Consider the following 22,539-nt stretch of genomic DNA (forward strand, 5'->3'; position numbering starts at 1 on the left):
GGAGCCCGCCGGGAAGGGCTCGGGCGCTCGCTCTCGGCAGCCCTGCGCGCAGCCAGCCGCAGCCGCAGCCGCTTCCCGAGGGGCCCCCCCGGGCGGGGCCAGGAGCCCCCCCGCCGCCCCCCGTCCCCACCTCTCGGCGCTCCCTCCCGCGAAGGGTTAAGCGGGCGCGCGCGCCGGCGGGCGGGGCCGGGAAGGAAGGGATTGGCGCAAAGTTGGGCGCGGGGCGGGGCCTCCCCCGCCGCCTCGGGCGCTCCCCAGAAGTGGCCGGCCCGGCGGGGGGCGGGGAGGAGTCGCACCTCGGCGCCCGAGGCATCCCGGCCCGCCGGCGAGAGGGAGGAGCGGGGCCGGCGGCGCCCCAGCGCAGCGCCGCGCCGCGGGCAGCCCGGCGGCCGTGCGGGGAGATGGTGGCGACGCGCGCAGCCCGGCGGTGAGAGGCAGGGCGCCGGAGCCGCCGCCGCCGCCGCTCCTCGCCCGGGGGGAGGCGAGGCGAGGCGAGGCGAGGCGAGGCGGGCAGCGCCCGGAGCAGCAGCGGCGCCAGCAGCAGCAGCAGCAGCAGCAGCAGCAGCGCCAGGTACGCGCCGGCCGGCCGGCGGGCTGCCCCAGCCCCAGCCCCAGCCCCCGCGCTCGCTCCTGCCCGCCGCCCGCTGGCCAGCGGGGATCGGGGCCGCTCGGCTCGGCCGCCCACTCGCGCCCCGACGGCGCCCCGGCCGAGCGGCTTCGCGGAGGACTGGCCGCCGCTCGGGTCGGGAGCTTCCCCGGCCCGGCCCGGCTCGGCTCCTTCTTCCGCCGCTCGCTCGCCCGCCCGCCCGCCCCCCTCCACTCCCCCTCCCCGGGCCAAGGCTCGGCGGCGCAAATTTGTCAGCTAATCGCGCGGCGTAATTGTTCGCTTTGTTCGCCGCTTGCCACGGCTGGCTGCGTGTCCGCAGGGCAGGGCAGGGCAGGGCAGGGCAGGGCAGGCTCCCCGCGGGGCGCTGGCGAGGGCAGGCGGGAGGCTGGAGCGGCGCCTGCGGGGCTCTGCCTGCCGCCGGCCGGCGGGGCTCGGGCTGCCGGGGCGGCTGGCGAGTCTCCGCCGCAGCTGCCCGGGCATCGCCGTCCCTCGCGGCGGGTCCTGCCCAATGGCGGTGCAGACGCGCTTCCCCTTCGAGCAACGCTTGCAGCGGGCAGGTCGCTTGAATCCGCCGCAGCGGCAGCCCGGGGGGGACATCGCCGGGTCCGACCGCAGATGGGATTACACACCCACACCCGCACCCACATTCACCAGGCGTTGCGGCGACCCTGAAATCTTGTTTTGTGCCACGCATGCCCCTCTGGGCATGCCTGCAGCCACAAGTGCAGAAGTGCCCCGAAAGACCTGGCAGCAGACCTGTGAGTCAAGAGCCAAAGAGAGAACCTTGGATTGTTGCCCCCCCCCCCCGCTCCCCATTATTTAACTGTCTCTAAAATGTGTGATGTTTAATTTTCATGTGTTTTTGAGCCTGGGAATGTTCCTGTGGTGGGTCCTTTACTCTCCCTTTCGGTTCTCTTTTTTCCCAGCGTTGAAAGGCCAAGGGATAGTGAGCTAGAGAGACCCCAGCATTCAAAATGAAAGCCCAGCTCACACTGCTCTTTGTGGGGATTGTTGTGCTTGTGGACGCAGCAAGAGGTGAGTAGAAGGAGCTTCAGGCCGGCTGGAAATTGTTTGCATTCTGCATTTTCATTCCAGTCCAGCACGTGCTTTGTGTACCTTCCTTCCTTTGTATGTTGTAGGAATGGTCCTGGTTGCACAAAACTGTCGAAGCAATTATTTTCCCTTGTGGTGCTTATTTCCTGCCATGCAGGTGTGCTCTGGGGCTTTCCATTGCTATTGTTGTTTCTTAGGTGTGAAAATGTGCAGTTGGCTTCCAAATTTCAGTCTAGGATAACAATTGCATTCCTCGGTGGATCAGGTGGGCCTCTCCCCTTCTGTAATCTCTCTCAGTCTAGCTCTGTGTATTCCCAATAGCACTCGCTAAACAAACAAGCCCATTAACTTCCCTCCAGTGACAGACAAATGACAGTTCTCAACAGCGAAGGCATATTTCAGTGCAGGGGCTGCAACCCCTGATCAGAGTCCCTTGAGCAGGTTGCACTTCCACAGGGGGACTGGGGGGCAGCAGTAACAAAAAGAGTACAAAGGTAGGTGCTTTTGTAAGTTGACAAAGGATTGAAGAAGAAAAAAAAACCTCAAGAAAACTATAGTAATTCCTTCCTTATGACAGCCCCCGAACAGCCCTTTTCCAGAGTGCCCCTTTGCCAGCATCCGGAGCCTTTGTGACGGACACTTCTTGCTTGGGCAGGAGGAGGCCGTGCAAGCAGCGTTCAGTTAAATTGCTCTCCTGTTTGTCTTCTCCTTTTGAGGATTGGCACAAGTAATAAAGAGTCCAGTCTACTTCCCAGTGAACTTGCATGTTAGTGGTTCAGATAAATGGGATGTATAAGCTCTAGAAATACTCCCAACAACCATACTTTTATCCTGAGCTGTGCTGGCTGCCACTCTCATGAGGCTCAGCGTAAGGGGGAAGGAGCCCCAGTCTTGCTGTGGAAACAATGGCAGTCCCGACTGCACTCAGACCTTAGCAAATGTTTTATAGAGGCAGTAGCTGTGTAAAATGATCCTCCTACATGTTGGATGAAAGGCAAACAGTCAAGTTTAAGACCAGCAGACTAAATGGAGACAGTCTTCGGATGGATGGTGTACTGAATGAGTGAAGGCCAGTGTGTATTATGTTCTATAACGATACTCATTTAATAGATGCTGTGGACTAGAAAAGTGACCTTAAAAATGCTAAATTTCAAGAGTTTGACCACAGTTGTTAAGATTAAAAACAAAGGAAAAGGTAATTCTTTTGCACTTCGTAGCTTCTGCACAGGGAAAGAAGAAATTAAGACAAGAAACGGCATTTTGTAATGTTTGCGTCAGAACTAGCTTCATGGATTGTTCAAAATAGTTCCATCCAGTGATTTCTGAAAAACATTTAGTAATTGATTGCAGTGGTATAAAACAATAGATCTAGGATTTCTGCTGAGGGAAGATTATGCAGTATAGTTTGTGAATTTAAGAAGTAAACATGGTAAGTTGACACATTTAGAGATTGTCTCCTAGATGATGGAAATGCTGCCAAAATAGAAGCTGTACAATTTATGTGCCGTAAAAGGTCACTTGCTAGAAACTGGGTAATTTTAAAGTGCTCTTTTCTAAAATGTACCTGTGCTACCCCCCCCCCCCCGGTCAGTTCAGATAGAGTACTACAATGATTCACTTGTTTCTGGTTTCAGTTTTGTGTACAGATTAGTTGTGAAACTCCAAGATCCAAGAAGAAGGGCTTAGATGACTTCAGGCTGGGATAGCTAGCTAGCCGGCAACCGGTGGGCCAGACCGGTCCCTTCAGCAATATTAGCTGTTTCTTAGTGGTGCCACCAGGTTTTAATCAAGGCCTGGTAACATTTGCCACAGCTCAATGTGGAAGGAAAAGAACAGTTTCCAGATATTTTATTTACTTGCAAGGAAGACCACTCTGAATGCAAAACTACACAAATTACTATTGAACATAACTATAACCTGTACGACGCCCTTGTGTTTTTTGGGGGGGATGGCATACCTGGAAAAAACCTCTAGTCATTTGAGTAAATAATAATAAAGAGAGGGCCTGTACTAGGATGTTACAGATCTCTTCTGTGTGTCTTGTCTTGGCTGTGTTTCATAATTATGGCGCTAGATGCGACCAGCTCTGAGACACCATCAGCACGTAGAGTTTCTAGCCCCTGGAACAATGCCTGGAGAACAAATACGAGAAGGTGGCTGTCTGTGGGTTAGGCATTGCTAAGTTGGGTAGAAGAAGAGTATGGGCTGTGGGAAAGCAGAGGAGTGGGAAAGAAATTGAAACCTGGGAATGGTGTAGGCACTTCAGTGAGATAGCTGTGAAGAGGGCCAGCCGCGTAAATGCGAGTTGCGGATTTTTAAAGCCTTTTTTGTAACCCACTCTGAGGCCTCAGGATAAATTATTTGGGTGTATAAATGGGAATCCTGGAAAGGAATACCATAGAATCTGATTCTTTCAGCATTCTGGTTTCCAGGCTTTGTAGACTAGCCAACATTTTCGGAACTTGGGGTCATTTTACCTGGCAAATTGAGTTAATTGGTTCCATATTAAACAGGCATGTATTTACACTGAACTAGTGAGTAAAAATTTAAATAAAATGGAACCTCTAATCTGAAACAGGATTAAAATGAGGTTAAAATGTTGTTTTAAGACAACAGCAATTTTCTTACAGACAGTGCTGAACTGGGCCAAAGACCAGTAGTCCTGCAAAATGGAGCGAGGAATAGATAGGTGGATTTTTCTACAAACCTGAAGGAAACCTCGGGCTTGCTTGGCCCAGCCCGGCGGTTACCGTGCAACTTGGCCAATTTTTTTCCCTGAGGAGAGGCTGCCAAAGGGAGGGAAGAAGGGAAAGCTGAAAACAGAGTGGAGGAGTGGCTGCTGGGTGGGAAGGAGAGACTGAAGCAGGAGAAGGGGGGGGGTGAGGCTGTGGGGGCTGCTTATTACCACAGTCTACTGGGAAGTTCTCCTGTACATGCCCCACTGAAATGACAAAGAACTATGGAAGAAGCGTCCCCGAGAGAACTTCCCACTGGGTCATGACCCATATATCCCATCAGACTGTTTCCCGCTGCCGGCCACTCTTGATGCTACGTGGCCTCCCATCTGAGACGTCTGCCTCTCCGTGTCACTTCTGGGCCTGCATGAGCCTAGCAGTCCGCCAGCTCCATATTCAGTCTAAGAGCTTCTCCGTTTTTGCCCTGTGGAATTCTGTCAGTGGAATGCTGTTGAAAGCAAGGCCCGATGCTTACGCCCCACGGCTGCGTGGCCGCCTCCTTAAAATTATTCCTGTGTGGTTCAGTTTCATGTGACTTCACTGAAGCAGGTAGGAGCTCTTGGGTCAGACAGGGCTGCCTAACCCCGTCTTTGCTTTTTGTACTAGCAGCACACAGCGATTAAGATTCTTCAACCTTCAGTGTTTATTTTCTCCTGCCTCACAGATAGAAAAAATTAAGATACATGTGCTGTTGTAGCATGTGAAGCACCAGTTTGCAACTTTTTCTCAAGTATTGGGTAGATTTGGTAATTTTTCTTATAACATATGGAGATATGATGTGTTTAGATTCCACCAATACGCTAAATAGTACAATTCTGTATGGTAACTCAGTTACTAATGATGCTTTTTATGTTGCCAAATGGGTAAAAAAAGTTGCACATATTTCAGTTTCTGCCTAAATTTCTGTTTTTTCTCCTTGGCCTCAAAACTTCTGGACATTTACATCTCTCGTTATTACTTAACTTAATTGCCAGCTATGCATTGGCGGTCAGTAAACAAGCCTTCTGCTTCTCCTCTTCCATTAGATAATTACTCTTTTATCATCCGTTGGTGGTTACATCTGAACTCTCCATCTGTGGTTTGTGCTTGCCGTCCAAATCAGGTTGCAAACCAGGTTCAGTTAATGGTTTGGGAACTAGGTTCAAAAGACAGTTTGTCAGTCCAGATATAATGGTGATTTGGTTGGTGGTACAGAAATCAGTGAATTGCATTAGGACCAGAGATGGGGGCAGGCTATGATTTGTCTTTGGAACTAGCCTATGGCTTGTTGCTCACTGTCCTTTCCTGTGGTTTAGTGATGCACTCTACCTCCTGATGGCTAAGGCTATAGGATGCAAAAAACTTGTAGTGATGATATTTGGCCACGTTTCCTGACCTTCCATATTCAGTTAAAACAAACTGCTGTCTTCCTGCACGTGGCATCTTGGTGATGCACATAGTAATATTTGTGATCTGGTAGATATTATATTCCTGAACTACCAAAAGGCTTTGACAAGGTACCAGAGATTTCTGAATAAATCATGGGAATAAAAGGCAGGGAACGGAGAGTAGAAATACATGGACCGTCCTCACAGTGGAAGGAGGTACGCAGTGAGGTCCCACAAGGATTGGTGTTGGGACTGGTGATGTTTTATTTGTTCATAAGTGGCTTGGAATTTGTGGTGGGTAAGTGGCCAGGTATAATGCCAAGGCAATGCCAAATTATTCAGGATGGTGACAACAAAGTTGGGTTGTGGAGAGGTCCAGTGGGTGAGTGAGCAGCCACGTGGCAAATGAAGTAACTTCGGGACTGCCTCTCCCTGTACGTTCCCCGGAGATCGCTTTGATCAGTGAATAAATATTTACTTGTGGTCCCTGGCCCTAAAGAAGCCCGCCTCGCTTCAACCAGGGCCAGGGCCTTTTCAGTCCTGGCCCCAGCCTGGTGGAACGCTCTTTCAATGGAAACCCGGGCCCAGTGGGACATATTATCGTTCCGCCGGGCCTGTAAGACAGAGCTGTTCCGCCAGGCATTCGGTGACTGAAGGGGGCGGTGCCATGTCGGCCTCCCACCTTTGGGGTGGGGGAGGGTTCTCTCCACCACTGCACTTTGTTAATTTGTTTTATTGTTTGTATATTGATTTTAGTTCTTGTTTTTTATCAATTTTAACTGTTCACCGCACAGAGCCCCTGGGGATGGGCGGTATATAAATTGAAATATAAATAAATAACTAAAAGTTCAGGGTAGGGACGTGTCAGGGATGTGCTTTGGAACAAGAAGTCCTAACTTTAAATATGTGCAGATGGGGTCCGCGGTGGCTGAGCCTGAGATCGATCTGGATCTTAAGCGTTGTAGCGGAGAGCTCGATGGAAGTGTTGGCTCTGTGTGTGGCAGCAGCGATACAGAGGTGAAGGCTGGTAGAATTATGAGAGATATTTTTAAGGACTCTTTCAGTTTTTCTGATAGAAAAATTGGTAAATTTTAGGGTGTGTTGAAATCCCCCCCCCTTTGTAACGAGCTTTTAAAACAAGGTTTTACTAGGTTTAATGCATGAAAAAAATGTGTGCAAGACAGCTTACAAGCATTAGGCAATGTATTTCCAATTTTGCTTGTAGAAAACGAACATCCCTAAGTCCTTTGAAGTCAGTGGGCTTAGAAAGGAGTAATGTTGCTTAGGGTGGAAGCTTAAGGTGTTTATACTTTTCTATCCCATAAATATATCAATTAGTATAATTTTATATAGAAGCTAAATTATAAATGCCTTTTATGTTGCTGGAGTAGTAAAATAAGTTTGGTTTGATTGGAAACCAAATGTTGCAGTATATTTCCTTTTTTTCTCAAAATCTCCATTTTCCCAGAAAAAAGAAAAGCTCTTTTCCCCATTGCTTCGAAATGTATGTCTGTGAGAGCACCTGAGTGTGTCATGGTCAGTTTCAGAATAGCGTCTGGGAGTCCCAGGTTCGAATCCCCAGTCTGCTGTGGAAGGTCCCTGGGTGACCTTGGCCAGTTGCACACGCTTAGCACAGCCTACCTCACAGGGTTGTCGGGAGGATAAAATGAAGACGGGGAGAATTATGTAAGCTGCTTGGGGTCCCCATTAGGGAGAAAGGCAGAGTATAAATGAAGTAAAGTAAAAAAAAGGGGGGGAGGGCTTTATTAGGAAAGAGAGTGAAAATCAAATGGCCTATATTATAATGCCCCTGTAGAGATCTGTGGTGTAGCGTCATTTGGAACTCCCTGTATCATTCTGCAGATGTTGCAGAGATGGTAGAATTACAGAAGAGGCAACTAAGTTGACTGGAGTTTGGAGCAGCTTGCCTATGAGGGAAGTCGGAAGTGTCCGGGGCTTTCTAGTTTAGAGAAAAATCAAATAAAAGAGAATATGATGGAGGGTCACAGAATTAATCATAGGATGGAGGAACTGGACACAGACAGCTCCCCCCTCTTTCCCCCATAATACTAGAACTTTGGGGCACCCCTTGAATAGGGGGTTGTAGCCCTTTCCTATGAGGAAAGGCTGAAGAGTCCGGGAAGTGGGGCATGATAGAGGTTTATAAAATTATGCATGGGGTAAAGAGAACGGACAGAGCGAACTTTCCCCCCTCTTCCCAATTGCTAGAACTTGAGGGTGCCCAGAGAAGTTCATGGGCAGGAGATTCAGGATGGACAAAAGGAAATACTTCTTTATGTAACGGGTTGTTAAAATGTGGAATTCGCTGCCAGCGGATGTCGTGCTGACCAGAAGCACGGACAGCTTTCAAAGGGGATTAGACAGATCTGTGGGGGACGGACCCATCAGTGGCTGCTCACCGTGGCGACTAAAGGGAACTTCCACACACAGACAGCCTCTGAATAGCCATGCCAGGCGGCAGCACCGAGCCTTGCCGCCTGTGCCACCCTGTGGTTGGCCCTCCGGAGTAAACTGGTTGGTCAGTGTGGGAGAAATGATGCTGGACTGGATGAACCCGCCGGTCCCACCCAGCAGGGCTCTTCGTACGTTCTAAAGTTATTCCAGTGGGAGGCCCATTTTCGCTCAGTGATTGTGGAATTCTGACAAAGTGACTCTGAGGAAGACCCACGTCCAGAGGCAGTAAACCTCAGTAATTGTGCTAGGAGGCCACACCGCCTGTTCGGTGGCTCTATCGGCCACTGGTTGGCCCCAGCATAAAGTGGGATGCTAGACCTGTTGGACTTCTGGTTGGTTTCAGCAGGGCTCTTCTTACGTTGTTCCAGATCTGTCCAGTTGGCATCTTGTTGCCTTTGGTGGTCAGGATAGTTTTTTTGTGGGCTAAAACCTTTAATGCAACAAGTCATGTGTGCAGAAATTTTGGAGAAGATGCAGCCCCTCTCTGGGCAGCGGCAGTGGGAGGGGCATTTCACCCCCCCCCCGACTCAGCCGCTTGTCGGGGGGGGAGGGGTTTCCCCAACAAGCGGCTGAGTGCAGCCTGCCGGGGTTTAAATTTCCCTCTCCCTGCCGCTGCGCAGGGAGAATAATACAATATTATTATTATTAATAATATTAGGACAGCACAGTGGCATTTGCCAATGAGTCCCCAGAAACTGCTGAGCATTTAAAAACGGGGCTCCTGAGACCGGAACTCTGCTCAGTTGCATCAGCTCCGGTCGGGCGCAGGGTGCTGCTCTGATTCGGCTTTCTTACGCATGACTAGTCCTCCTGACCCCTCTGGAACCCGCTGCTCGCTCTCCTGCCCTTACTGCAGCTGTATCAGTGTTTACACGTTTTAGGCACTTGGCGTGGTTCCAGGCAACGTGGGTCAGTGATGGCCTGAGGAACGTTACTGAACGCGGATGAGCCGAGTCTTCTCTGAGTCACCCTGGTGATGATTCCAGACAGGGATCATGTTTGCCTGTAGGAACAAAATGCAACAGGAGGCCATAGAGGAGACTCTGCAAAGATTAGCTACATTTATTCTAGTGCAAATTTCTGGAAGGGAGGGAAGGTGGCATGGCACAGCCTATCTCATCAGGTCTTGGAAGCTTAAGCTGGGTCGGTACTTGGGTGGGGAACCACCAAGGAAGGCTCTGCAGAGAAAGTTGCCTCCTGGGCCGCCTTATGTCAGTTCTCTGTCTCTCTCTGTCTTTGTCTCTCTGTCTCTCTCTCACACACACTTTTGTGAGTCAAAGATCACTTCTTCTGATATGTTGGAGTATTCTCAGGCAAAAGAACTTCAGCACAATGTTTCTGAACTAGAATTCATTCTTGAGTCTTAATATGGGATCTGGGGTTCCTTCCTCACTACAGGGGCTATTATCTTGCAGATCTTTATTGCATCTACTTATCTTGTACTGGATTTTATGTTAAACCCTTCTTTGCCTATCTAACAACAATGGGGAGTGGCCCACACCCGTGGTGAGTGAACTGATTGCTATTCCGATTGGATTAGATATTGTTGCAAACAGCCCTCTCTCTTTGTAACGTCCCCTCTTTCTGTTGCAAATGTCCAAGCAATGCACGGACACTCCAGCGCCTGGGTCTAATGGCAAACTCCGATTCAGGGAAGCTCATGCGGGAGTAAGTTTTGTTCATCTTTGGGGAGGTCCCTGGACTCATGCTCATAATAAAACATCTGGACACCTCCTTTAGTAGGCCCTGAAAAATGATTCTGAAGTCCTTTCTCGAGTGGCATCAAAGGTCACTTCTTCAGACACAAGTAGGAAGGGAGACCCCCACTCAAGCTCAGGGATAAAGGCTCAGGGGTCTCCATCCCTACCCATATCTGACTAAGGGGGTTTTGACTCCTGAAAACTTCATTGTGTTGGTCTTTAATCTTGACTCTTTCATTTTTAAAGCATTTCCTTTCAGATTAATACTGTATTGCAGTACTTACTAGAAACACAGTAGCTTGAAAACACAGTAGCTTTATTTTTTAAACAGTTTTTGCCATGTGTCATTTTACATTAAGGCGTGTGCCTTGAAATGCACTTTCATTTAATCTGTTTATGTATTTTAGGAATATTTGGCTTTCCTTATACTATGTTGCAGGTTTATAATAATAATAATGATGATGGTGATGATGATGATGATGATAATAATAAAGTGTGTTATTATTATCCCTGCAACACTCACCCTGTGAGGTGGGTGGGGCTGAGAGAGCTCTGAAGGAGCTGTGACTGGCCCAAGGTCTCCCAGGGATGTGTTATAAAAAAATTGGTACTTTTTTATTCTAGTATTGGTGTAAAAACCTTTAAAATGCCAGTCCTAGTTATTCTCAAATATTTTAGGGATTATTTAGGATAGGAAAATTGGTATATCTAAGAATCTTGGATATCAATCCAGACTCACAGATATACCTGGAAAATACTGATAAGGTATTTTTCAGGTGTGTTCTTAAACCAAGTGTACTCAAGTGCACATCCCAGTTTGGCTGTCCAAGTGCGCAGCCAGTTTGGTGTAGTGGTTAAGAGTGGCAGGACTCTAATCTGGAGAGCCGGGTTTGATTCCCCACTCCTCCAGTTGAAGCCAGCTGGGTGACCTTGGGTCAGTCACAGCTCTCTCAGAGCTCTCTCTCAGCCCCACCCACCTCACAGGGTGATTGTTGTGGAGATAATAATAACATACTTCGTAAATCGCTCTAAGTGGGCATTAAAATGTCCTGAAGGGCAGTATATAAGTCGAATGTTACTATGTTATTATTATAGTACCTTTATAGCACGTGAAATACAAATGTCTCCTTTCTTGGGAATCTTAAGTGTGTGCAAGCCTTTCTTTTCCCCATTCCCTATAAAGTTCCAGATGAGTATTTGCTAAGATCTCAGAATCATTGTAAATGTTTGCAAAACTTTTACCAAAAATTCTTTTTTGCCTAATTTGGAGGAAGAGTTATTAGTAAGACATTCATTTTGGCTAGTGAAATTCTTCTCAGCAATGAGATATTAATAATAACATTCAATTTAAATACTGCCCTTCAGGACAACTTAACACCCACTCAGAGTGGTTTACTGTGTTATTATTCTCCCCACAACAATCACCTTGTGAGGTGGGTGGGGCTGAGAGAGCTGTGACTGGCCCAAGGTCACCCAGCTGGCTTCAGGCAGAGGAGTGGGGAATCAAACCCGGCTCTCCAGATCAGAGTCCTGTTGCTCTTAACCACTACACCAAACTGGCTCTTGTTATTTCATCCAGGGGTTGACATTCCTTTTAACTGTTCCCAAGACTTTGGTATGAACTAGATAAGTAAATATATTGAATCCTTAATTTCCCAAAAGATCTGTGTAGATCTAAAGACCCTATTTTTCTCTTCCTACTGGATTCTTTTACAACTTTTCTGTAATATTTTTATACTTGTTCAGATTATTGTGCTGTTTCCTTGCATAGCAGCTGGAGAGATTTCCACATGTAAATGCAGGCAAAAGGTGAAGCAGTTGAGCTGCTTTACAATAAGCATTTGGGAATAGCAGCCATAGATTTTCCCAGCGAGAACAACCCCTGCGATAAGTGGGCTACCAAAGTGGAAAGCGGCAAGGGGTTCCTCCGCTCCGTTGCAGGGACCCTTAAACGCAAGAGAATCCAGTTGTCCTGAGTGTAACTAAAGCAGAATGGAATTTTAGAACTTTATTTACATTATTTACGGTCTGCCTTTCTCATTGAGACTGAAGGCAGATTACACAGTGTATTAAATACAATCAGCAGCTGGACGTTTAACAAACAGTACAGTAGGGTATGGATGACAGAAATGTGAAAAACAAGCAGAAATTTGATACAGAGCAGAAACAGAGTTGAAACAGAATATAAGCCATTTGACATGGCATAGTAAGTGACGGTAACAGGGCCCAAGTAGTATAGTCTACCGTCCCTATTCCTATATTGAAGCATCTCTCCGAGCCGTTTCCTTACAGCACTGCCCTGTTCCCTGTGTAAGAAAGCCCTGTGAATAATTTGGTTTTGCACAGTTTGCAGGAAGCCACAACACAGGGAACTTTCCTGACCTCTTCAGGTCCTTCCATAAGGTGGGAGCCACTACAGAGAATGCGCGTGTACGGGGGCAGCTGTTCATTTTGACTGTTTGCCGGGTGGCCCCTGCAGAAGCCCCCATTCTAATGAGCAAAGCTGCCATGGCAGACCGTAGGGAGAGAGGCAGTCCTGTAGGCGTGAGGGGCCAAGTGCTTTGCACATGGTAGTCAAGACTTTGAATTACGCCCGGTGTCTAATGGGTAGCCAGTGGAGTGAGTGGCTGCAGAATGTCAGTAATATACATGCTCTGCCGAGCTGGTAACGATTGAGCTGTGGAGTCTCTGACTTTGAGGGAAGACCTATGTATAATGCATTACAGTAGTCAAGTCTTGATGTTACCATGATGTGGATCCAGATGGCCAGATTGGCCACGTCAGGGTAGGAGGCCATCTTCTTTTGGGCCACACAAAGGCATTTTTTGCCGCCGCATGAACTTGCTCAAGTAGCTGCACCACTGGATCCAGTATAACCTCCTGGCTCTTAGCTGAGTCTGCGAGGGTGAGCAGAGCCCCGTAGAAAGTGGGGGGTACCATGCCCTGCAGTATATCTGCCTTTCCAACCAGCACTACTTTTGTTTTGTTCTTCCCAAAGTGTATGAAGCTGTCTTCCGGGCTCACATGCACACTGGGGGATTTGTGCAATACAGTTGTGACTGGCTGCAGCCTTTTTGATCCAGTATTCTGTCTCTTGGTCCAGTCAAGGAGCATTTATTTACCACCCCCAGGGTGTCTGGATTCTTTCCTAAACTACCTCCTACTGTAATATTTCTCTTGTTGTAGAACAGAGTCTGTATGGGGATGGATAACTCTAGCAAGCTTGCCTTAGTCTGAAAATGGCACACTCTCAGCTCCTTACTCTTCACTTTCTGTAGGTTTTCATTTGGTAAACTAGTTTCAGCCTAGTCATATGGACCAGTAACTTTACTGTCACTCTTGTTCACCCTTGTGAGGTGGTACCGTCATTCCTGGCACGTATTATGCACAACCAAAACTTTTTACCACTGCACGTACAGTCCAATGGGAACCGTGGCCAGTCCCGGCTCTCTGGTGAGTGTTCCTTTGTTTTCCAGTGTGAGGGTTGGTCTGATGTCATGGCCAAGAAGCTCAAAACGTGGCTCTTCTGTGAACTCCCCACGTGGCCTTGGATAGGCCGTGTTTGAAGCCTTTCCTCTGTGATCTTAGGGTTACAATATGGCGCCTTTCTGGCAGATTCGTTTTGAGGATTGCCAAGTAATGTAGACAAAACATTTGAAGTCTGGAAAGACCTATATAAGTGTCAAGATGTTGTTTGTCATCTTCAGGCTTTATATTCTTAGATTTGCATATTAAACAAAACTCTAACCCCCATAAAAAGAAACATGAAGGGAGGCCCCTTAGGATCAGTCGTGATCTGAATGGGAGATTCAAGGACTTTATGAAATGTATTTATGTTATTTACGGTCTGTCTTTCTCACTGAGACTCAAGGTGGATTACACAGAGTAGGTCAATATTATTATTGATTATTGCAATATATTTGTATGTTGCAGCCAAAAGAAAGAAGTGTTGTGGCACCTTATGTCAGGCTATAGATGACAGGATATGGTAGACAGGTCCCTGTACCATTTCAACAAGAAGTCCAAGCTCTTGGTTAAATGGTTTTATTCAGAAATCCAATCATTTGCATAGATACTTCCATAGAGTTACTCAGAGGCAAAAAAGCATCTCAGCAGTACATACTTCCTTGATAGGAATAGAGACTTGAGGAAAGTACAAATACCCACGCATTTCCTCCCTTCCAGCTAGACCACAGGTTTGCGTGGGAAAGGGTCTGGGAATGCATGAGAGTAAACTGTAACATTTCAGACAGTGCAAAGTCACTTCAGCGAGCTTCAAAGAAAGGAGATAACACAGGACTTCCGGCTTGGGAATCATGGTGGTCTGACGCAGTTCGGGGAACTGAGCTGTCCCAAGTTGCTGTTTGTCAGGGCTGGTGGGGTGCTAGATCGCCCACGGCCCCCTGCTCTCAGGCGGAGAGCAGGCAAGAACGCTTGAGACCCCGAGGGCATGTAGATCTCGGCTGAGGGGGTGTTCTGTGCAAAGGATTCTCTCCCAGCCTTGAGGTCCTGCTCTAAGAAGGGTGGCAGAAATCTCTGCAGCAGCTTTGGAATCATTGAGTTGGCATAGGATCGCCGTACCCAAGCTTCAGTAACTAATTTGGACTAATCTGAACATCTGAAACAGTGATTACAACCCAGAAAAGACCCGACAAGGTAAAGATCGTTATCTCTTCTACGAGTTTAAAATTGGACTAGAGGATTTAAATTCAAGCAGAAAGCTGAAGTAGAAAGTTTAAAAGGACTAATTAAGTTCACCCCAGTAAAAGAATTGTATGAAAAGAAGCTTTTAGAAAAGAATTAGAGGCGAAGAAAGGATTATTATTTACATACCTGTGGTTTAAAGAGATAGCGAACTGTGGGAACGGAGAAACATCGCGAGAGAAAGTAGCGGTGCGATGACGGGGAAGGAACAGGAAGTGCGTCATAAACATCGAGATGTGAGGCTAGAGCGGCTGTGAAGGAAAAGGTGGAAGCGGAAGTGCGCCATTTTGAAAGAGGGCAAGGGCAAGCCCTCATTGCAACCGGAAGTGGGCCATCTTGGAGAAGGGTAAGGGCAAAGCTTCGATGTAAAACCATAGAGAAAAGATGCCCGCCATTTTGGACAGTTAAAGCGCTAACTTTTGGACAAAATACTAGTAAAACAAGAAATTTAATTTGGGAACTTAAATATTTAAGCCATGGAATTGCGAAAGAGAGCAGACTTGTGGGAGTGGAGCAGATCGAGCCCCACGATGTTGAAAAAGGACTGGCAGTCGGCATTTGATAATTTGGATAAGAAAGTGGCTGAAGGCAACAAAGAACTAAAAGATGTAATACAAGAGATGATGAAGGATCTCAAGGAGACAATTAAATCTGAAGTGGTGGAGTTAACAAAGAGTATTGACGAGGTCAAGAAGGAACTACAGACGACGCAGCAAAAAGTTAACGAGGTGGAAGAAAAGACGGAGAAGCTAACCACTACATTTAAAGCAGAAACCACAGGCTTGAATGAAAGAGTGGCGGTGATGGAATGTAAATATATGGAGAGACAACTTAGATTTCGTGGCGTTCCGGAAGGAAAAAATATAGAGATCTGACTCAGATTTTGAAAGAGTTGAATATAAGATATAGATGGGAGATTCCAGAGGGTCTGAGTTTTGAATTTCAAGCAATTAGGAGAACTATCAGATCGCGGCATGAGATGGAGATGTTCCTGTTGGACAATGATACTTACCTGAAAGACCCAGAATTTGACTATCGAGTGTAAAGTAATATCATGGAATGTAAACGGACTGAACTCACCTTCCAAGCATAAAACTATTTTTCATTGGCTATCCAAACAACGTTGTAATATAATTTGTTTACAAGAGACCCATGTTAAAAAACAAGATCAAAAGTACTTAAAAATTACAAATTAGGAAAAGAATTTGTGGCTGCAGCAAAACAGAAAAAAGGGGAGTTGTGTTATATATCAAGGAGGAGCTGCAACCTAAAATGATATTTAGTGACTCTGAAGCCAGATATCTTGTGGTGGAAATTATTTGGAATTCCCAAAAGACACTAATAGTAGGGATTTATGCACCAAATGGAGCTAAAGACAATTTTTTTTAAAGAATTTACAGAAGCAATTAGACGGAGTGACTTATTCACAAATAATCCTGGCAGGGGATTTTAATGGAGTGGTAAGCTTACAGGAAGACAAGAAAACAAAGGGGACTCAAAAGAGATGGGGATTATTGCCAAAATCTTTTTTTTGAAATACAAAAACAAGAAAATTTGGAGGATGTGTGGAGAAGAAATAACTCCAAAGCCAAGAAATTTACCTATTATTCGGCAAGGCACTCGTCGCTATCGAGAATTGATATGATCTGGGCCTCTAAGGAATTGGCAATATGGACTAAAGAGGTTGAAATTATGCCCAAAGTAAGCTCAGATCACAATCCAGTTATGTGGAGATTTGGGAAATATGTTAAAAAAATTTAGATGGAGAATTAACGAAGATTTACTGTAACAGGAGGGCAATCTAGATTGGTTACAGAAAGAAACCAGATTTTTTATACAATATAATTTGGATAAATCTGTACCAATGTATAAAGTATGGGATACGTACAAAGCTGTAATGAGAGGTGTCTTAATGGACTTAAATGCGAGAGACAAAAAAAGAAAAAAAGAAAAGAAGAAAAAAGGAAAGAAATTCAGGAAAAGATAAAAATTAAAGAGACTCAATTAAAGAAAAGACCAGGGAAAAAGAAACTACACCTGGAGATAAAGATTCTACAAGAACAATTAAAAGCAATGGACAACAAAGAATTGGAATGGGAATTGAAGAAACTAAAACAAAAAACATTTGAGGGTGCCAACAAGCCGGGGAAATATTTAGCTTGGCAATTAAAGAAGAGGAGGGAAAAAAGAGTGATGACTAAGATTATAGAAGAAGAAAAGACATTAATGGATCAATCAGCCATAAGTAGAGCATTTTATAAATTTTATGCCAAACTATATCAGAGTAAAGTGGTAAAGGAGGATAGTATTGATCAATATTTGAGCAAAATTGACTTACCAAAGCTATCTGAGAAGTGGAAGCAAAAACTAAATGCTGAAATAACAGAAACAAATTATGGATGCAATACAGTCGAGTAAATTGGGGAAGGCACCAGGACCTGATGGAATAACGGCTAAATTTTATAAAGTAATGGCAAAAGAGGTGGTGCCTTTCCTGAAAAAAGTGATGAATGGGATCTTAAAGGGACAAAAGATTCCGGAAACCTGGAATGAGGCTAATATATCACTGATTCCAAAAGAAGAACAGGACCTATGTAATGTAAAAAATTATCGACCTATATCACTGTTAAATAATGACTACAAGATTTTTGCGAAAATATTGGCGGAAAGGCTGAAGGAATGGCTGGCTGAATTTATTGCAGAAGAGCAAGCAGGATTTTTACCAAACAGACAGATTAAAGGCAATCTAAGGACTGTAATAAATGCAATAGAATACTATGACAGACACTGTGAAAAGGAAGTTGGTTTCTTTTTTGTGGATGCAGAGAAGGCTTTTGACAATTTAAATTGGAATTTTATGTTTGCCACAATGGAGAAGTTACAGATGGGAAAAGAGTTCATCCAAGTGGTGAGAACTGTATATAAAGACCAGTGTGCAGCAATCGTAGTAAATGACGAATTAACTAAGAGACTGGAAATACGGAAGGGTACAAGGCAAGGTTGCTCATTGTCTCCACTGTTGTTTGTCTTGATATTGGAAATTTTATTGATGCAGATACGAGAAGACGACACCATAAGAGGTTTGAAGATTAAAGGATTTACATACAAAGTCAAAGCTTTTGTGGATGATGTGATGGTTATTGTAGAGGATCCAATCCAAAATATGTCAAGATTGTTGGATAAGATAAAAGAATTTGGTGATTTGGCTGGATTTTATGTTAACAAAAGAAAATCGAAGATATTATGTAAGAATATGGTGAAACAAAGACAACAAGAATTAACGGAAATTACCAACTGTGAGGTAACACATAAAGTAAAACATTTAGGAATAGAGCTTACTGCTAAAAATATTGACTTATTCAAGAACAATTATGAAAAGCTGTGGCAACAAATTGATAGAGACTTAATCAAATGGAATAAGTTGAATTTGTCGTGGCTGGGAAGAATAGCAGTAATTAAAATGAATGTACTTCCACGAATTATGTTTTTACTGCAAACAATACCAATAATAAGAGACAACAAGCAATTTGACAAGTGGCAAAGGAAAATAGCGGACTTTGTATGGGCAGGGAAGAAGCCTCGAGTGAAGATGAAAGTTTTATGTGATGCCAAAGAAAGAGGGGGATTACAGTTACCAAATATAAGACTATACCATGAAGCAATATGTTTGGTGTGGCTTAAAGAATGGATGTTGTTAGAGAACCTTAAACTCTTAACTCTCAAAGGATATACAAAATTTTTTGGTTGGCATGCGTACTTATGGTACGATAAAATTAAAGCGGACTCTGTGTTTCTGCATCATTATATTAGGCGAAGTCTCTTCACAGTCTGGCAAAAATATAAAAAATATTTGGATGAAGGTATCCCGACGTGGGTGGTGCCAATGGAAGCCATTGACCCAAGGATAATTTATAATAGGGAACAATGTGGGTCATATAAAGAGGTGTTGAAAATGGAGCAGAATATGATTAAACTTAAAACAGAAGATGAAGTATCTTATTATGGATGGTTCCAGTATAGGCAGATTAAAGACTTATATGATTCGGATTGTATAAAATCGGGATTTAAGTGGAAAAACTCGGAATTGGAAGAAGGTATACTACAAGAAGGCAAGAAAAAGATTTCTAAAGTTTATAAGATCTTGTTAAAATGGTATACAGAAGACAAAACTGTTAAAGTCCAGATGGTGAAGTGGGCTATAAACTGCAATAGAGACATAACAATGGAGGCATGGGAACACTTATGGAAAAATACATTGAAGATATCGACTTGTACTAATATTAAAGAAAATGTTTACAAGATGATATATAGATGGTACTTAACGTCGAAGAAAATAGCATATGGGAATAACAAAATGTCAGATAAGTGCTGGAAATGTAAAAACCATGAAGGTTCATTATATCATATGTGGTGGACCTGTGAGGTAGCAAAGCAGTTCTGGGGAGATATTATAGAAGCTATGACTGCAATTTTACAAATTCAAATAAATAAGAACCCAGAACTGCTGTTGTTGAATTTGAATATGGAGGGGATTCCTAGGCAATATAGAACATTACTATTTTACATGACAACAGTGGCGAGAATTTTATACGCCCAGAAGTGGAAGACAAAAGAAGTACTATCTATTGAAAATTGGATACAAAAATTGCTGTACATGGCAGAAGTGGACAAAATGACAAGAAAGCTGAGAGAACAGAATCCAGAGGAATTTTTTAATGATTGGGGGAAACTAAAACAGTACTTGGAAAAGAAGTGGGACGTAAAGGGAGAAATGTGGGTGCTAGATAACTATTAATTTGGCAGAAGGGAAGAGAGGGCGATCTTTACAAGAGGAGAAGAGATAAGTCAGAAACATGTTGTAATTGTTAATTTGATACTAGGTTTTTTATAGTTTAACATATAATATCTATTTTAGTAGTATATTAGAATGAATAAGAAAAGAAAAAGAGATATAAGCAGTAGATTTAGACAGCGGGTTGGAAAACTGTTGGAAGTCTGAGATAAAGGGGGGAGGGGAAAGGGTGGGGGAATATGGAAATGAGGGTATTAAGCAAAAAATGTGTAATATTAAATTTTACTCACCCAATAAAAATCTTTTAAAAAAGAACAAAAAAAAAGAAAGGAGATAACACAGCTGGGTTCTCAGGCTGTTAGAGAAATGAAAGTGTTAGAGCATTTGCAAAATGCAAACAAGGTACAGCATTGGTTCAACACACAGAACAATGTTACGGATGCAGCGGTACAGACATGACACCTTTAAGGCTGAGAGGTCTCCAAGCTGCCATAACCCTGTGTGTGCATCTGTGTGGCAGAGTGGGCTCTAGCCCACAAAAGCTAATGCTGCCATAACAAGGCCGCCTGAAGAACCCTCTCCTGGGAATAAGCCCCGCTGCAGAGGTTTCAGTAGGAGTCTGAGAAGCTCTGCTGACGCCCGCCCTGGCCGTCTGCTAGTCTCTAAGGCCAGGAGGCTCCTTTCTGTGCTAGCAGTTCTGAAATGGGCACATGTGACATTGTGTGGCTTCAGAGTTTCGGTTTTACATCTTGATGTAAACTGTCTCCTCTCAAATCCAAGCCCCTCTCTGAATTGTCTTCTTCCCAAATCTGATAGTCTTGCGTTTGGTCGGTTGTCCCGATTGGACTCCCTCCCCCTTGTGTTTGTGCAGAAGTGTGGCACCCAGCAGAGCTTTGAATAACCCAACGGCTTTATTTCGTCAGAACACATCCAGTTTTCAGGAAGAAACCCAGCCAAGGGCTCCAGACTGCTCTTTACGTTAAGACTTCGTTTTGAGCCTGGGTAAAGAAGAGTGTGCGTGCGTGAAAATTGGGAGCAGAGACCTCTTTGGAGAAAAATTCTGCCCTCTTATAACCCCCCTCCCCCCCCCAAAAACCTCTGTGAAGAAAAGCTTCACTTTGAGCAGGAAACAAAATATTTCCCTCCGTGCTTGGTAAATGTATTTCATGGCATTTTTACAGTCCTGGGTACCCTGTCAATCGCTTGCAGAAGGCCCTCCATTTTTGTTGCTTTTAATGAAACTGTCGGTATTTTCACACGAAGGGCTGGAGAGCTGTTAATTCAGAGAACAGTTTGGGAAACTTTTTCAGAGACCAACAGCCCTCCCTGCTGTGGTTTCATCTTCTTATCTGTACGGACTGAAAACTGATTCTCATGTTTTATTTACCTTAGTTAATGGTCTGTCCTGCAGTCAGAGAAAAGGCTGTTGTGAGAAGTCTGGGCAAACAGCACTTTGTGAAGTTTAGCCTGCATTCCTTCTATTCACTTGGAGAGCATTTTGAAATGGATTTTGAATGCTGGCTGAGTGAATGTAGATTTATGGTCAGGGAGGGGCCATCTAATTTGGGTCTGAAAGTGGTGCCTAGAAAGGATGCTTGCCGTTGTGGGGTAAGCACAGAGGCAATATCTTTCTTAAACTATTTGGAGTTTGTCATGAAAGGAACTAATTGAATGGCTGCAGGTGAACACCAATTGCCTTTGGCTTCTTCTGCCCACTGCACATGTCAACTCTTGCGAGGGAGGCTTGAATGAGAGGATATTGGTTCGGTGTCCCTCATCCTTTTGGTTACAGAGGCTTTGTGACATACAAAGCGTCCTTATGGTTGAGTCCTCTTGCCCAGCGCTCTCTGATCCTGAGGGCTAAAACAGACGGGACGCCAGCCGTTCTGGGAATGGAGCTCTCAGGGTGTTTCCTGTGCAAGTCAGGAGTCCAGGGCCCGATTCAGCTTGGGACTCTGACATGATGGGAGGTGGAGTTAACCTTCCCCCCATGTCTTACCAAAGCTTCCACTATCCCAGAAGAAACCTAGAAAGTTTATTTATTTCTTTTTATTGAAATTAAAGAAGCAAGATATCAAAACATATATGGTTATTAATATAAATCCTACAAAAACAGAACACAGAAAGGCAATAAGAATTCGGTTTGCTAACATTTCCTAATTAACTCTTAAGTTAAAACAACCACAGTTTCTATGAAACGCATTAAGATTCCCATAGCAATGGTAAAATTCTCACCTAGATTCTCATGAGATTTCTTCCAATCAGAACTCTTATCTGCATGTGTATGTTTTTTAGGTTATCGTCTGCAAATATCCAAGACCTTTTTCGTGTGATAGCATAGGTTTAATTGGTTTAATGCTTAATTAAATACTTATATGACAAAGTTAAGTTAGTAGATCACCATTGGTTCATTCTATGATTGGAGAACATTAATCTAGATAATAATATCCACTATTTTTAATTGTCAGAGATGAAAGCACACTTGTTTTGGTTACACAACATTCTGGAAAAAGACACACTTTGTGCAAATTGCAGAAGTTCACTTAGAATACAAGTGCATTGCTTTGTGTAATGTTCTTTTATCTATATTACCGCAACACTCATGCCGTATTTCCGGTCTGAAATGGCCCCGTAGAGCCACGATTTGATGTATTGGGTAAATATGAGGGAACTGGAAGAGGCCTGCTCATAACTCCTAGCCTCTCGTGTGTCTGAGGCCCGTCAGCAGCAGAAAGTATTTGCATGACTTCGATCTTGAGATTTATTTGGAGATAATGGAGGGTGAGCCTGGGCCTTCTGAGGGACTCTCCAACATGGATCTTCAAGTGTTCTAAGACCATATAAGCACCAATTTGTACCTTAAATTAGTATCTTTGTCAGAATTTGTTACTGGAAGCATGGATGAAATTCTTGGTAGGCCTTGGTATGAGTCAAGAGACTTCCGGTGCAAGGAGCCTCTAGAAATATGTTGCGTAACAAGCCAAGCCAGGAGCCTGAACGCATGTTTTGTTTTCACTTTCTCTTTTTTGGCTACAGAGAAAGCAAATAGACACTGGGGAGGTAATACAGGCTTCCACATGTTGGTTGTGTGTATCAGTAGAAGTAA

At 44.7% G+C, this 22,539-nt stretch overlaps 1 protein-coding gene across 3 annotated transcripts in view; it reads left to right on the forward strand.

Moving 5' to 3' along the window:
- Positions 1 to 311: 311 nt before the first annotated feature.
- The window catches only part of FGFRL1 (fibroblast growth factor receptor like 1), a 244,406-nt gene continuing 222,178 nt past the window's right edge, over positions 312 to 22,539 (forward strand). Inside the window, exons 1-2 of one of the 3 annotated variants that reach the window (XM_054973973.1) lie at positions 312 to 571; positions 1,534 to 1,642. In XM_054973973.1, the coding sequence (XP_054829948.1) occupies positions 1,582 to 1,642 (61 nt within the window). In that variant the 5' untranslated portion in view covers positions 312 to 571; positions 1,534 to 1,581. Of the gene's footprint in view, positions 572 to 1,185; positions 1,366 to 1,533; positions 1,643 to 22,539 lie in introns of those variants that run through there. The other 2 variants (XM_054973976.1, XM_054973974.1) reach the window with 2 other exon arrangements.

The sequence above is a fragment of the Eublepharis macularius genome, chromosome 3, assembly GCF_028583425.1.
Source record: "Eublepharis macularius isolate TG4126 chromosome 3, MPM_Emac_v1.0, whole genome shotgun sequence".
Classification (NCBI taxonomy): domain Eukaryota; kingdom Metazoa; phylum Chordata; class Lepidosauria; order Squamata; family Eublepharidae; genus Eublepharis; species Eublepharis macularius.